Below are 17,774 nucleotides of genomic sequence, written 5' to 3' on the forward strand. Positions count from 1 at the left end.
ACACACACACACACACACACACACACACACACACACACACACACACAGCTTTTTAAATTCTTTCTCTTTCATAATCACCTGACTTCAAGCTGCTGATATGCTGCTTATCACCTGGTTTCAGTGAAACCAACAGTTGAGACAAATTCTCATTATTCCCCAAATTCAAACTAAAATAAAAGCAGAAACAAAAACACTGTGTTGTCTTACATGCCCTCAGCAGATGGGTCAAATCTGCCTCCTGCCAAGCCTGTCAAACAGCGACAAAATTGTTCAACAGTGTACTGTACAACTGCAGCTGCACTGTAATTAGCCCCAAAGATGTGCACACACACACACTCACACATATACACAAAGCCTGCTGGGAGGGGGATTCCTACAGCAGATGGTGGAGCGTCCCTCCTGGACAGAGACTGCGATAGTCAGAGCCACACCCGTCTACACTTACCACACAATTGCCACACAATTAATGAAGGTAGAGTTAGCTAAAAGCTATTTCAGATTAACAGAGCTGAGAACGTGTCATAAAGTCGAGCTCCGCATTCAAAACATATGAAAAGCCTGAGAAGTTCATTTGATACACTCAGCATCCTGCATTCAGATACAAGGTGGAAGTCAGATTAAAGCAAGAGTGTGAGATGCAAGTGCAATGAGCTGTGTAATGAACTGCTAAGCTGTGAGGGATTACAGACAGCCGGGAGCTCTGTGTTTGTGCAGCGGGTCTCTCCTCTCTTCCACGGAGCCAATCAAACTCTGTCCTTTTCTGCACTCCCGAAACATTTCATCTTTATCGGTCTTAGTATTTCTTACTCAACCGTGAGTCTTTGCTGTGCGAGCTCTGCTTGTGCAGACTAAAACACCGAGGCACTCGGGGATGGGGCTGATGCTGAGGAATTACAACTGGCAGCACCCAGTTTAGTTGCCATGGCAATGCTGTACGGCGGCTCAACGAGATAAAGGTCAAGATACCTCAAAGGAACTTGGCTTCCAGTGTCCAACCTACTTTTTCTTTTTCTTGCAAAACTGATCCTCATTGCATCTTCATCCTTATGTAACGACGTATTTCTTATGACATCGCTGCTGCCGTTGCCAGTGTCTTGCAGATGAACCCCTACAGAGGCGCTGATCGGCGTCTGAAGACTGAAGGAGAAACATCCGAGGAATGTGGGCATTCCAGGCGTCCATCATTTAAGGTAACAGCAGTTACGCAGCAATGCACATTCACGGCTACCAGGCAAGACACTCCCTTCCTTCTATACTGCACACTCCTTTAAGTGTGCTTTGTTCAGCTTTAAACGAAAACAGAAAGTGTATCAAACAGAAAGCAGAAAGTCCGACCTGTTTCATGTTACATAATAATCCAGAACCACATTTATGAGTCTGTTTTTGATGCTGAACTGTATTTGGCTGCACGGCGCAGTTAAAGCTGACACAGAGTCGGCTACAGTGTGCGGCTGACACTCATAAAGTCTGCCTTTATGGACACTTTTTTCAGCTCGAGAAGAAATGACTCAAATTGGTAGAACGTTAACGTTCCACAAATGGGGCATTCAAAGCCATGAATGGTGAATGATCGCTCCGATGTGAAAAGACCAGTCTTTTTAAGGACACCAGAAGATCGTTAGCGTACAGGAAGGACCAGAATTTCTACACCGAGGAAAATAAGCATCACAAATCATCACGAATCCAAGAGAACATATTGATAATGCATCAGTTTGTTTTTTAAAGCGGAGGCGAGCCCGCAGCGCCAATAACGAGTGTTTAAATGAGTATACGGCATGTTGTTTTTGCAAAGCCAGCCAGCTCTTGTGCAGTGACGCAGACTGCCAGCACCTCTCCGCTGGGACCACCACACACTCACAAATACACCTTAAGTGAAGCACACACCCACACCGACACACACCACACCCAGCACAGCCATACACAAATTTACTTCATACCCTACAGAGAGTTGTAGATCTGCAGCCCTCCTGCTTCTATTTATGGTCAGAGAAACTAGGCCGAGAGTCCAATTTAACAGCAGAGAGGGAAACTCAGAGTTATAAGGAGCAGAGAAAGATGGCGGCTACATCAGATCAGTCAGGACTGGGTTGGTTGGTAAAGCATATGTTTCCTTTGTTGATTATAAATGTGTGTGTTCCCCTTTCCCCTGGTTTCACTGTGAGTAAGCCTGAGGGAGAAGGAGCCAGTGGATGGAAGTCGTTGACTGTGGCCGGCGTGTGAACCGCTCTGCTGATGTGGCCCATCCTTCTACTGCGTTCCTGCAAAGAGGGTGATTCCTTTTCATGTGTCACCCCCCCCCCCCATCAGTATAAATAGTCTGGGAAGGAGAACAGCGACGACTGAGGACAAAATGTCTGTTTTCTGGCTCCTCTTGTAACCAAATGTTGGATTTGAGCGTGTGAGACAGAGAGACTCAGAAGAAACAGCCTGGGAGACAGCAGCAGAGCGCAGAGGTAGGCCAAGATGCAGAGCGGCTCAGACTGCTGCAGAGGAGAAAGCTGACCACAAATATGCCCGACTGTGGCCGGCGGGCTCCTGACCGACTGCTCTCCTCCCTCGCCATGTGGCCGCACTGGGCGGGGGAGCAGTTTTTCCATTCCACTTCCTTTGCCTGCCACACAGAAAGGAAACGTGATGCAGATGTCTGGGAAACCGTCTATAGAGCTGCACGGGAAGCTTCAGAGGATTCCCCAATAAAATCGACAGAGAGTGTGCGAGTGCACGCTACACACTCGCGCTTCCCGCGGCAGCAAGTCGAGCACGAAATGTAAACCAAAGTCACATGTGCTGCACGCTGTGCGAGAAAGTCGGATTTTGATGAGCAGTGTCTGTATGGAGCAGTGTTTACACCACCAATGTGATGGCAGTGAAATTTACATCCTGCTGCTCATTTCTATTCCACTGATTACTGGTTGTGGCAGTGCACCAGCAAAGGTCCAATACAGAACACAGCTACATGTACACTAAATGCAATTAATGCACACTGTGCATAATGAAATGGCTCTGTGGATGCAGTGTGTTCACAAAGACAGCGTACGCAGCCTAATCGTTCACTGAGACAAAGAAGGAAACGTCAAAGAGTGTCGACGTTTCCTCCCACGCTAGCAGCTGATCGTCATGAAATGATTCTACACTTTATCTTCTCATAAGTGAAGGAGATAACGCAGCTGATGCTACCATTGTACACTGTAAGAGCTGCCATAATTCACATCATTTTCCCCTCACAGCACGATAACCTCTGAATCCTTGTCATACACGCATGACGAAAATCAAACATATAATTTTTTAATGATGAATGTTTGCACAAAGATGAACAGACCTCCTTCCACTGTCACATCCGAGACAGCTTTCACTCTGTGCCAGCCAAACTGGGGGAAATCAAATTAAACTCCTGCAGGCTCGCCAGCTTTACCACTTTGATTAATAAAGATTTTTTTCCTCCGAATTTTCCGTCACTAATCAAAAGCTTGAATTCAGCTGAAGGGTTGCGGTGCATTAGTCCCAGCCGGTACGTGCTAAATATTTGATGGCAGTGGAGAGGACGCACAGCGAAGCATCAGGGAAGCAGGATAAACGTATAGCTCATCAATAATACATCCAGAGGCCAGACCACTTGTTTGTATGAGATGATGCATTTGTTGTATTGGGAAGAGATGCAGTGAAGTGAAGCAGAGGTATTTGAGATTAAATGAGACTGTAAGACTGCCGGGGGACCTCCATGAGCTGCACCAGCGCTCTCTCAGGAATACTGGGCAGCAGCTGAGCCTTGAACAGGGATCTATGTGGATATTTGAGGAGCAACGCTGGCCTGAGATCATTAATAGAGCCCAGACTGTGTTGGATTTGACAGCAAAAGCAGTGAGATGCTCAGGAAACATCTGGAGGCTGAATTTATAGAGAACCCCACGAAGGTCCTGAGTATAGCAGTACTTCAAGCAAGATGTGGGTCTGCAAGCAGCTTTGCAACCCTCCATCTTCCCTTAATCATGGTCCTGAGTTCATGTTTGGGTCTGATGTCCCTGCCTCCAACTTTCCATGTGTCTACACAGCAAAATCGGAAGCTGTCTTCAATATTCACACACAGAAGTGGAACAAGCATCTTTTGACTTTAGAACAGCTGCTCACACAGTGACGTTAGGCAGCAAATCCCCTTTACAAGAATTTATACAATAATGCCAGCAGGTTTAGAAGCAGGAAAAGCTAATATTCACCAAGCAGCGCTACATACCGCATGTCAGGCTGCTGACATCATATCGACAAAGCTTTGCCATTCCTTCAACAACTAAAGAAGTCAATCCCAAACAGCACACGCCCCTTTTACCTCAGAATCAGAATCAGAATCAGTTTATTGCCAAATGTTGAGCAGGTTTACAACATTAGGAAATTGCTGCGGTGCTTCAGTGCAAACATAGTGTCATAAATTGCGATTAAATAGACATGAAAAAAAAAAAAGAAGTAGGAATAAGAATTAAAAGTGCTATGTAGAAAGATATGTGCATGAGATATACATGAGATATATACATGAGAATAAGAATTAAAAATGCTGCATAGAGAGATGGGTTTACTCTGTTATGCAAATGTGTGGTTATGTGAATGCACTTTATGAAACAGTAGCAAAACACCCAAAGGTGCATTGTTCTTTTAGCATTAGCCTGCACATCTGTGAGCCTCAGCGTGTGCATAAGCACATGTGTCCTGTCAGTAACCCCACTGCTTTACATAACAGTGAGGAGTTTGGATTAAAATCGTTGTGCAGTGTTTTTAATGAGATTTCATTTTTACTCTGCGGCCTTCTCTTCTGGTCTCTGTCTGTCTTTGTTGCAGAGGCTTACTTCATGACGTCCTTTTACACAAAGCGTTTTTAATTACTGGAACGTGAAACACAACCTCTAAAATGATCCTGATATCAATACTTAAAGAACAGAAGAAGAGAGTCATTTGAGTCATCTGCTTATTCTGACTCTCCCTTTGTTTAACCCCAGAGTGAGCGCTGGCGCATAACAATCAGATGACTGTGGGCTGGCTGCTTTTATTTCTTAAGCAGTGGGTCCACTCCAAAGTGACCTACAGCTAGAGGAGAAGAAAACTGGCTAAATTTTGTATTTTCAGCTCCATTTAGCATCAGATCAGCGCAGCGTGGCTATCTTCTCTCAGTGATCACAGCGCTCAGCTTCACAAAATGGAGAATTAAGGGCCAGCCCGGCACAGCTGATCCCATATGTGTGACACTCAAAGCACCATTTGGGATTTAATTCAGAAACAAAAAGGCTGTCATGACTTTTTAGCAGGCTGGTAAAAATCTGTAATAAATCAATCAATTTAAAGTGAGCGATGATTTAACAAAAGATCGCATTTGTGTTGAAAATGAGTACGCTGCCCTGAAAGTGAGAGGAATAAATCCAAAGTACAGACTCTTAGTTCAGTAGAAACCTCTCATCAGCAGTAATGACGACTAAATGGATCTCAGGTTTCTCGCTCAGATGCATCATATCTACGACATGCAGTTTAGTTTCACGGCCGCTCAGCTGAGGTTCAGTATGACTGATGAAACAGGAAGCTTTGGAGTTTCTGCCCAACATCAGTCAGATAACTGCTCCATTTGGGCTAAAGCTAACAGGTCTGCCACTCTGGCCCACTTCAATGAGAATGTGCTTTACGGTAACGTGCTGCACTCTCAGTGATGCTACAGCGCCTCCGGCTGAATTCCCAACATCTCATTAACTCCCAGAGGGAAAACCAATCAGACACACAACAGCCTTTTTACCGAGGCGACCTCTCTGCCTCTCTGCACCCACCACTCCAAACCAATCCTACCAGTGTCACACAGCAACTCATCAACTCGTCCCAGTTTAGCTGAGAACGTGGCATCCATCTTTCATTATGTCCTCTGCTGTTTCACACCCTGACAGAAACCCAAACATGTCTTTGAATCTTGCTTGCTGGTTTCCAGTGGACTGTATTTTGACAATATTCATGTCAGTAAATTAAGAATATGACAAAGCTGAACTTTCTGCCTAATTTGTCAAACACAAGGTGAGTCTGAATTCTTCTCGGCGTGGGAAAACACCTCAAGGAACCCGTTCCTTTCAAACTACATCCACATACCAGGCCTGTTTCGTTAAAGAACGGCCCACATACCTACCGCACAGCAGCCTCGGGCCATGCACAGTTACCTGTCAATAAACTATACTAAGAAATATGCACGTAAAGCTTTGCAGTGCAGCTACTTTCATTAACAAGCTCCTGCGACAGCCTTTTAAAAACTAAACCTTCTTGTTTAAAAGAAAGCTCCACTGCATTTATGTCACAACGACCTGCTCTTAGCAAGACAGAAATACACGAATTCAACATTTTTAAGAGGTGTGATGTATTTATAAGTGAACCGCTAAACATTTACCCAGAGAACAAAAGGATGCTGTCGTACTCCAACCAGGCCAGCGAGCTGTAACCAACCACTCCAGAGTCAAACATCTAAACCTGTCATTGTCTCGTCACCCAGTGGCTTTCAGAGCCGAATAGGAAACAACGTGACGATGGCCCGATGTTCACGTTAATATCTGCATGTGCGCGTATGTTTTGTTGTCTTGGAGCTCAAAACTCAAAGGAACTTGATCCTAATGTAGAAAAGAAACACTCGGCGCTGTTAGCGAGCCCACCTCTGACCCCGGGAATCAACGGAAACATCTCAAACTTTGACAGAGGTGAGCACCCTTATTCCAGAACAGTTCCCCCCATAAACGCAGTAATGAAAAATCTGCTGCAATCTCATCCAGGCCTGACACATGACACACATCCACAAAACAAAAAACATGTGAGGCAACACACACACACACACACGACGTGCTAAAAACTGCATAATGCTTTTACCATTTAGTCTCATGTTCATGAAAGAAGCCTTTTTTAAATGTGCTGCTAAATAAACAGCTGTGGGAGCTTCCAGGAGCTACGAGCTAATATTACTGTAGGTCTGCTTTCACAGCGAGCAGGTCAATATTAGACTCCAGTCGTCTGAACAGCAACGTGTTAATGTGTGAGAGAAAATCCAATGTCGGCGTGTCACGGCGCAGTTTCATCACTTCTAACAGATTCCTTTTGTTCTGTTGATCAATGCCCATCATCTGTGAGCGTCATTTTCCAGTGACACCAAACGGACTGCGATGACTTCTATTTCCATTCCTTCACTGCATGTTTCGCCGGCCTCAGCCAAAGCACCGATCCCAGGGGAACGGTTGAATATGACCTTCACAACACAAACACTTTGCTTGGTTTGTGCTGCTGTGTTTCTCTCCCTTCGTGCTGTTATTTCTGGAGGGAAGGGAAACGTGAAGCTAGCGGTGAAAAGGTCGGTCATCTGACGAACTTTCAAAAACAACATTGGTTCTGTGTGTTTTTTTGTATTTTTATGTATTAAACATTTGAATTTCAGCAGCTCGACCGTAAGCCTGCTATTCCCGAGACGGGGAATGCACGGGAGTGAGGAAAGCAATTCATACAGGGACGAACTGTTTTCTGACAGCATCTCAAATAAGTACGCAACCCATCTCATATCTTTCCTCCCTCCTTCCTGTAATCCGTCCATCTGCGCACGAAGACAAATTTCAGCATTTCATCAGGTAAACACTCCTATCTCCTCAGATAATGACACAGGAAAGGAGGGGCACAATCTAAACTCTGAGGTTCAGTGCTGGGAAACAGTGCAACACAAACTGGGAGAAAGCTCACATTTCTGCTCATGGTGTCTTATTTTTTTCTTTCCCTCCTAAAAAACCCGGAACGTAGCAGATGATGTGTTTATCTCAGGGCTGTAATCGTAAAGCAAACCCTTTACACCAAAGAAACCACCTCCTCTTGGTCCCTGTGTCCACAAACACAAAGGGGAGGTCAGCAATCATCAGGCTACAGCTTGGATTCACATGTCAGAGGTTACATGAAGACTTCAGCAAGCACTGTTGGCTTTCACCAGTGGACTCATCAAACTACTGTAAGTTTAAAGATAAGTCGAGATAAAAATGAACTGTATGTAAAATCGTCCCCCAGATTGTTGATCCTATTAAAAACATTGTACGCGTTGAACTCGTGGCAGCAGAGTTAGTCCAGACCGTCATTAATAAACGTTTCTCAAATTAGCGATCAGCAATTGTTTTCCAGTTCTGACGTTAAGCGGCACCTTTATTAGAAAAATTACAATCTCAGCAAGTCTAAGTCACGCCGAAGTTAAAGATTGGTCAGTTTCTGTCTTTGTGACACTCGCAGTCAATCGGACACAAGGGTTCCTCCGGTCAGTGATTACGTTGGTCTGCAGTCGTACCAACTAAACTAAGCCCGTTACAAGAGCTGCGACAGCTTGACCCCACACCATTCCTGCACCCTGTTCTCCCCACCTTCTTCCCACTTTGCTCTCTTCTTTCTGCTTTTCACTGTATAATAAAGGCCAAAAGGCAGAAAAACAAAAATTAAACATGCTACAACCACTATAGTTATTGCAGACAAAATGTGAAAGTGGAATAAAACTGCATTCATTTTCACAGCCATCGTGCACGATACATGTGGTTGCAAAAACATTTCCAGTGATATAAACGTATGGGAAAAGCACCCTGGGACTTAACCAGAGTAAACACTTTGCTGATGAGTTTATGGTTCACAGTAATTTTAGGTCAGACTGAATAAACATTCAGACCATTTCTGTAAATTTTGCTGATTCTAAATTTCATAAAAGAGAATTATTCAGGATATATTCACTGGCTCTCACTTGGATATTTTCCTGTCCATTGATGGTGAAAACTCTCAAGGCTTCGAAATGTAACTTTACAAACAAATGGGTGACACCACAGCAGCTACATGTGCTTTACATTACATTACAAAAAGAGGCACAATGCAATATTGAAGCTAGCTAGCTGCGGCTTATCTATGGTGATGAAGCTACTAGTTTGTTAGCCAAGCTTTGTGTTGAAATACATCATTAACTTAGTGTATATTATATTTTTTAATTAGGTGCACCTTCTGTGCTGCTGTAAAAAGCATTGGTGCAAATACAGGTTAAAAAAATATCAGTTTAGAAATCCTGTTAGTAAAATGTGTAAGGATATGCTAATTAGCTCTCTGCACACATTGCTACCGCTAATTAGCTATATGAAGCTATTAATGCTCTCTAGCATGCTAGGCTGGTAAGAGCTATAACATTCAGGTAGCAAGTAACCTGTTAATAAACTGAAAACTGGTTAATTTAGTTTTTGCTTAATTTACTACTTTTATTTGTCTATTAGTTATACAGCCGTCCTGTTAGTGCTCTAGCATGGAGGAAAAAAACCTCCAGTTGTTTCTAGAGCGCCAACATTCACCGTCCCTTTCATCATATGCAGTATCGTTTCCTCATGCCACCTCCCTCACAATTTCTAAACCCTGGTTCTGCTACATAGGCAACACTGCATAAAATATCCTCTCCAGAATGCAACATCTATAATGACCTCATAGCTGCGATGACAGATGCAGGGTGTCGAGTCGGGCTAATGCCAAAATAACAGCTTTATGGAGAGGAGGTGTGAAAGAGTTACCCAAAAGAGACCATGAAATAGTGGGTTCAGGGGGTCACGGGGTGGAAGTTTGTCTGCTTGATGGTAAAATCTGGAATAGCCACATGAAAGGGCCTCCACAGGCCGAGGAGGAAGTTCTGTCTAATTCCATCGGTTACTATTACAGACGTCGGCTAAATCGGAGCCTAAAGAACACACAGACTGTTTTCTCACAGCACAGGGAATGGCACGCTAGGATATAGACGCAAAAAAAAAAGATTAGTGGGATATCTGTGGGAAACCAGTCTGGAAAAGTCCACTCGGTATAGGAAGTCATGTAGCTGTTAAAGACGCCTACTTGAACATCTGTAGAACAGTATCAATATTTTGCTGTCAACAGTGAAATAAACTATGTCCAGGTTTTGTGGTGGAGTTTGACTTACAGTCAAAAATGTGCAGAAATGACGAAGCCTCGTTTCAAAGAGATTCGAAATGTTACAGTGCAGCTCTGTCTAATTCGAAACAGCTCAAGATCAGATGGAAAAAGCGTGGCGAGAAAGATGCGGCAACCCTATAAAGTAAATTACTAGAGGCCGTTCCATCTCTTTAATGCCTCTGCTATTGTTGGGCGACCTTTAATGCGATGCTATAAAACAACTGAGGGTGAAAATAGGGAGATGAGTGCAGGGTGCAGGGCGAGACAACCGACAGCTAAACTGAGACGCGGCTCACAAACTGCACAGTGAGGCGATGCTTCCTTATCCTGACATTTTCTGCTGCAGCGCTTCATGCTGCTGAGAACATCTGCTGTGTCATGTTTCTACTACAGCCTTAAAAAGACGTCACAGCGACAATGCGCACGGTTGCATCATTATCTACTTTGATATTAAGCAATATTAATTTCTTCTCACATCTCTCTAACACACACAGACACCTACACTGTGTTCACTTCCCTTCTTTTCCAGACTCTGTAAAACTGGAAGTGGAGCTCTTTCTTGCATTTTCAGCATTTTAGGTCGTTGAAAATAGAAACATTCTTCCTGTCGCTGCTTAAAGTGAAGTGGTGAATGCAGAGTGCTGCCTCGGGCCCGTGTGGACGGTGTTAATAAGGAGGGCTGGACAAAGCTAACAGGAATTAATCTGCCTGGCCAGTCAGACTGGATAGATCGCTCCGTCTTTTTTACTGTCTAACAAAGAGACGGCCTTAAGAGGATTATTACCAAAGGGTCATCTGTGTCTAAATGCAAAATGCCAAAGGTTTCCGGGCACAGATCTCGCACTTGTCCAATGGGATGCAACCCTGATTTGAAGTCTTGAAATGACAGCTTGACTTGAATCTTAATCTGTGGCTCTGCGACACTTCTGTCCTGCACAGATTAAGTTGTGGTCTTTACCGTGCAAACTGTGCCTTTGCGTGCACACGAGGGGCTTGCTACAGATAACACAAATCAGAGCTTAAATAATTAGCAAGCAAATAACTTAAAGTGCTGCATGTCTGCCTCACATATCCTCATATTCTTACTAAAAAAAAACCTCCTAATCCCGTCTTTATGATAAGCTGTCGAGGAGCTCGGACTGTCTGCTGAGGGACTACACAGGGACCAACACCAGGATTTAAGGTTTCAAAGCCACCTCAAATTAAATTCAATTAAATAGAGTAGCTGTGTAAATCTCAAAGCTCTTGTGTGCTCTAAAAAGCAAATGGAATATAAGTGGCTGGGGGTTATATGACTGCCTCCAAAGGCCAGACTACCAGTGACCCAGCCAGAGCCTCGTAACTCATCCAGCTGCACCGGCCTCCACTCCAATCTTGTATCGTCGGGACTCGTTTTCCTCCACAGTGGTATTCTGAGATGCTGTGAGAAGTGAGGGATCGGCCTCCTCAGGACACCACTGAATGTCCCAGTCACTCCCAGTTTCTTCCCGGTCTGCATCACAGCCAGTCGTGGAAACAACAGCAGGCTTGTGAGGCAGCGCATCGGGTCGGGTCTGAACCATCGGCCTGAAAGCCCGACTCGCTGCACAGAGCCTGAGGCTGTCATTCACACCCTTCTTGTGTTCAGCACCCACTGAAACTTAATCGTGCTCTCCTCGGGGTCTGTTTGCACTTGGATCTTGGCCCGTAAGTGTGTCTGACAAAAACCAGATCTCTGTACGTTTGCCTATTCCACAATACAGAAATGTGGAAATTGGAGAAATCTGAACTGTTAGCAGCGCTTTGATGATCCTTAGGCAAACGCACCACATTACAACGCTGAAAATGCTGAAAAAGCATTTCAAGAGCACTTAAAAGGATGGAAAAGCTGAAGGGTTCATGGATAGGTTGCTTACATTACAGAACATTTAGTGTAAAATCAGTCGCAGCACAGAAATCTGTCATTTAAGTCAGACAGTATGACACTTCTCCAGTTACTCCAGCCCCACACTGAGATCTTTCGACGCGCAGCAGCTCGAGTCTCATATAATTGCTTTGTTCTCAAGCTGTTCCTCCTCACAAAGCGGTGGCATTAAACATTCAAGTCTTGTGTAAAACATATTGGCACTAAATCTATCAAACCCAGAGCCTCGTGTAAAAGAACAGACACGCTGACGTCTCTCTGCGTCTGTGGTTCTTACAATCATCTTGGATAAGTCAAACCCAGAGTTTATGTGTGTGTGTGGTTCGATCTCGTACACGAGTGATTAACAGAAAGCGTCTCTGACACTGCTGCTGTGCCGCCTGCAATTTTCCCATCATTGTTGCACATCAGAATAGCGCCCGGTGTCTCGAACGGTCACCCTGTGTGTCTGTGACAATGCTTTAGTGATCCACACAAACGCACGCTACAGCAGTGTTGGTACAAAGACCTTTTGATGATGGTCGGGGGGACGGCATCGCTCTGGCTCAGTGCTGCCTGCACGCCGCTGCCTCTGCAGCGAGCAGCCCCTCCCTCTACAACTCTCTGCTCTCATTCAGCTCCTCTTGAAATGGTGGAGAGAATCGTTTCTAAAGTGTGTGTGTGTGTGTGTGTGTGTGTGTGTGTGTGTGTGTGTGTGTGTGTGTGTGTGCTCCTCTGTGAGAGTGCGCTCATGCTTGCTTAATTGACATTAAGATCTGGGAGCTGGGATGAGCTTTGGGTACCTGCTACTGAAGGGATTTGAAGGAAGAAAAGAAGCAGACAGAGGGAGAGAGAAGAAGCCGATGGATGATGGGAAAGAAGGACTTGCTCGCGGAGCTGACACTTTATTTTAGTAAGATAAAATCGAATAAACGTTACCAATAACAGGCATCTCCAGTGATAATTATTAGATCCATCACAGAGCTCTATGTAATCCCCCCCATGTGCTGTGCTGCCAACAGATGCGCTGCTTCCACCTCCTTTTGCTACTGCAGCATCGCTCACACTCCAGCAGAGAGACAGAGGAGCAAAATGGCAGATTAGCTGATGCTGTATCAGTCGGGCCACATGGTCCTTATTCTGTGTGAGGGTCTGACTCACATGTTGCCCACGCATAATGCAAAACTGTCCGGCAGCATTCAGGTGGCAAACGCTGGGAAAGGACCCCCCCCCCACATGCTCTAAACACAGCCTCTCTCCAGTGTGAGTTAGCCAAAGATGCTGCATCCACCACCCCTCCCTAGCACTATCATTCCCTTTCCTCCCTATTACCACTTTCTCCTCATCCCTCTCCACTCACTCCTGCACTTGCACAGCAAGCGCTCTGAGATCCTCGGCTTTGCAGAGGATTTTCTTCCCCGACTCTGCATGCGAAAACTGTCAATATCCGACATGGGATCATGATGGAAATGACAGAGACAGATAGGACCGCTCCGGAGCTCCTTATTAAAAGGTTTCCTCTGAACAAAACATAAGGAGGTTCATCTAGTAAGAGGGGGGTGCTGAGTCACCCATGACAGGGGATGAGGATGTGGCTTCTTGGGCTCTTTGTGCTCTTACTGGCTTGTGCTCCAAGATGTTAAGATTAGATATGCCACTGTGCATCAATACATTCTTGGTGTGGCTGTAGGCTGTGCGGCTAAAACCATCCTGTCTTGATGATCGGCCAGGCGCCCAAGGCTCTGTGGCTCTATAGTTGACAGACTGGCCCTAAAGCCTTGGGGATGATGACTGAATACACACTGTCCTGTTTGAATTGGCCCCTCCTTCTCTGTGCCAGGGGCTGCCAGCTGCTTTAGATATGATAGGGTTAAAAAAAGTTAAGTGTCCCAAATATTTTCAGGTGGACGTTAATGTGTGACCATATCAAGTAGTCAGCAGCAATAGAAAGCTGCCCTTTAACCAGGAAAAGCCTTCTACGCACAGAAGAGCCTTCTCTCCCATTCAGCACACTTGCCTCTATTCTCGTGCTGCAGCATTATATTTAACCCATTCAGTGCCGCCACCTGAGCGAGCAGCACGCTATAAAGATTCAGCTTTATGATGATAAAGCAGGCATGAGGAGAAATGTTGACCTGGTCTGATGTAACATTCAAACCGAGCTTTAAAGTAAATACAGAATCATTACTTCTTTTATTTAGAAGCTTTAACAAAACATAGTTAAAATATCTCATTTTGTTTTAACGTCTAATATGCCAAACAGTTTATCAAGCTCCTTATCAGTTTCACATCACTACGGCCTTCATTTCCATCTGCGCTGCGTTTTAATGAAACGCGCTCTGGATCTCCGCTCAGAGCAGCGAGGAGCTGCGGACACGCAGACTAACAGGATTAGCAGCACATGGCCTCATCACGGCCTCACACCTCGAGCTGGACCCGGGCTATTAGCTGCTGGACTAAATCGCTCCAAGAACCAGCGATGCTTCGCAGTGACACACACTCACTCTCTTCCCTGCTTGTCTCCCAGGCACTGTTAAATGCCTCTGACACATCAGCGACGTCGCGCTCGGTGCGTAAGCCTGTTGGGGCGGGCTCGGCCCGTGGACGGAAAGCCGATCGCCTTAATTGATCGATCCTCAATAATCTAGAGACCGCGAGGAGGGAGAAAAGCCGTTTAGGTCAAGTCTTTGTTGAGTGACAGAGAAGGCGTGTTTGATTTAATCACCGCTGGCAGGGACCAATCTATAGCAATGAAACACAGCACTGTGGTCTTAACAGATAGCCCACTGCGCTCGGGCATGCCCATTGTTCCGCCCGTCTCCGCTAAGGTAAGGCTGGTCGCTCCGCGAGAGTGGAGCAGCCCACGGACAATTAGCGCACAATCACTTCAGAGAAATACAGACCGGCGCTCTACTTTCTGTCAGATAAATGATAAAAACATGCTGTGATTTCAACGAAACAGAGTAGGCAGCTGTCTTACCGGCTACGGTGTATCTATCCATGTAATTGAGGACGTTCCCAAAACTGAGGATCCCGGCGGCGGCGGCCGGTGAGCGGCATTTCAGCAGCGCGGCGCGGAATTTCTGCCCCGGTCTGCAGGGGTGAAGGTCCGGGTTGGATTTCAGTCCGGGACTCATGCTGCCCGACAGCGTGCGCACCTCATCCGAGCTGCTGCAGCCTTCAATCTCGCATCCATCGCTCTCCACGCACATTTTCTGGCACGAAAGATCCAGCGCAGAAGAAGAAGGCAGGAGAGAGCGAGGGAGGCTACGGAGTAGGAGATAGTTGACGGGGACCGCACTCAGCGAGGCTCGGAGATTTCTGGTGGAATCAGTCGCAGTGGAAGTGTTGTCTTAATTGCTGAAGCGCAGGAGCAGCTCTTCTCGGAATCATAATTTCTCTGCCAGTGCGAACGGACAGCCTGTGCGCGCCTCACTTTTTATTTTTTTAAAGAGGAGGGAGATCTCCTCGTTACGCTCCGCCCCCCCACCTCCCAGAAAACCTGCAGCGAGCGATGGAGCCGCACCTGACACGCTGTTATTTCTAAGAGAAGCTGGGAAGGATTTTATGTCTTTATTTATGTCTTTATTTCACCGCATGGATGAGAGAGCAAAACCAGGTTTCTATTTAAATGTGTCAGTTATTATTACTGAATAGTTATTGCTAATAAAAGTAGGTCAGCGAAGAATGTTGCACAGATATATTTCGGGCTCTACATAACCGCCCCGGTGTGCTATATGTTCATTCAATGGTCCTACAATAAATGCGCATACTGATATTCCAGGTTTGTTTTTGTGTTTCTTGCTTGTATTTGTTTCTAACGTGTCAAAAAAAGATCGACTTAGTTCCGATCGCCATTAGCTGCCAGGTATTTGAGATATGTTCATGTACATAACAGCCACAGATATGGAAAGCTGCATGCTTACTGGAAGGAAAGAGGAAATGCATTCCGCGGTTGTGCTTGAGATCAGACTGATAATGATTATGATTAAGCACTATTATGATTAAGCACTGCTGCTTTTACTTCATTTCCAAGCTTTTCAATGCTGATTATGAATTAGGCAGCTATTATTTCATGTATCATTCATATCTTTATTATAACTATGTTGTGTATATCTGTTCTCTTTGCAGAAATCTACAGTGAGCACTGTGTGAGTGTTATGATTACATTTTCTGTGAATTAAATTATCAAGTGTCCAGACACATGTGTTCTATTTAAAGTGGTCACCAGACTCAGTGGTAACTGGTTACAGGGCTTCCCCCACCACAAACCCCGACTTCAGGCAGCAGATATAATCCAGCATCACAGAAGGAAACCCCCGTGTGTCCGTGTTGTACACACATTAGACTGTTCTCCCTTTTCTATCAGTGGTTAGTGCAGGTGGAGTTTCATTGCTGAGGCAGGCAGGATGGAGAAATGAGAGTTTCAGAGAAGTCTTTGACCTTTTTTACATGACACTGCACGTCATGGAGCCTTATCCGGCTCGTTTGGTCAAATCTTAGACTAGAACTGTGTTTTTAGCTTGAAAATGAAGGAATAACACATAAAGGAAAATATCTTTAAAATATCCTTTGAGCGATTTGCCGGCATGCCCGTCTGAGTCTGAGCTGCTTATCGTCCTAACTTTAATAAATTTAATGCCGTGCACACATTTGGGAGATGTTTGCTGAAAAGATAAGCCAAGAAGTTTCGACAGATCCTGGATGACACTGAAAATAAATGATTATCATATCTGCAATGAAGAAATGCACAACAGCAATTTATTTCTTCGCTGGCATTTATATGGTATCTTCCTAGTCTGACTGCTGAAAGCACTTTAGATGATAAGCCACACTCACCTGTGCACATATATATTCACTGTATATAGTAGTTAAGTGCTTTGTCTACTTTGCATCCCTGCCTTCAGGCACCAATCATAGCATGGCTGTATTAGCAGTGTGGGTGGAAGATAAAGTAGAGGAACCTGGAGCGTGGTGCTAATGACGGCTCTGTAATCTGTAATCCCACCAGTCAGTCAGATTGTTCTGAGGTTTGCATCATTTCATCTCATCAAGAAATTAGGAAATATACTTATGAGTGAGAGCCAGTTAATGATGCTTTCAAGCTGGTTGTTTACAAGTCTTGTTTATTTGTGAACCCTCCTCTTTGCTCCCAAATAGCTTCTCAGAACAGGACGGGTGATGGAGAAGGAAGCTGGATGAATATTAACATTGGTTCTGTTTGTGTGTGGTATCCCAAGTGGTTACAGAATAAAGCGATGGAAGTCATACATCTGGTCTGCCTAAAGGAGGATGAACAGATTGCAGCTGGCTCCGTTCTGTCAGTTTCAGCAGTTTCTGTACCCGTCTGTGCCCCGACGTCACGACAGACAATGGCAAAGAAAAGAAAAGCTAAAGTGAGAGCAGGAACTGTACACAGGCGTCAAAAGACATAGAGACGGCTCGTTACTCCAACGACAGCTTCAGACACACTGAAGAAGATGCTGGTGCCCTAAAAACCTGGGCTCACACCTTTATGAGTCTTCCTTCAGGAGGTCATGAGGAGTTGTTGCCTAAAAAGGAAAAGTACCAGCGTCTAAATGATTGGGAGAGGTCCAGTCCTGCAGCATGATCCTGAATAGTGTTTCTGTGCCGCCTTTCTCACCATCCTACTGTGTACACAGCATCAGTCTGACTTTTTCCAGGCAGGAATCCCAGCGTGTCCCCACCATGATCGACTACATGTGGAATTTTAGCAGAAAGGTGTGACGCAGGGCAAGAAGACGTTTGTTGATTTAATACGAGGACAGAGCTCAGTGATGCAGTGAGAAGAGGGCGCGTTCCTGACAGGTGTAGTTTCATTGTACTGAAAGCCAGAGAGGACACGGGCCAGTAAGCTGCTTTCTGAACCGGTTTTGTTCTCTGATCTACCTGATGTGAAAGTGAGAGCTATCAAACTAGTTAATCG

General features: G+C 45.2%; 1 protein-coding gene across 1 annotated transcript in view; it reads right to left on the minus strand.

The window, feature by feature from the left end:
- The window catches only part of spns2 (SPNS lysolipid transporter 2, sphingosine-1-phosphate), a 59,516-nt gene extending 43,932 nt beyond the window's left edge, over nt 1-15,584 (minus strand). Inside the window, exon 1 of the mRNA XM_005740315.2 lies at nt 14,808-15,584. Within this exon, the coding sequence (XP_005740372.1) occupies nt 14,808-15,039 (232 nt within the window). The 5' untranslated portion in view covers nt 15,040-15,584. The remainder of the gene's footprint in view (nt 1-14,807) is intronic.
- Nucleotides 15,585-17,774: the final 2,190 nt, after the last annotated feature.

The sequence above is a fragment of the Pundamilia nyererei genome, unplaced genomic scaffold, assembly GCF_000239375.1.
Source record: "Pundamilia nyererei isolate P.nyererei 1_Seehausen unplaced genomic scaffold, PunNye1.0 scaffold00099, whole genome shotgun sequence".
Lineage (NCBI taxonomy): Eukaryota > Metazoa > Chordata > Actinopteri > Cichliformes > Cichlidae > Pundamilia > Pundamilia nyererei.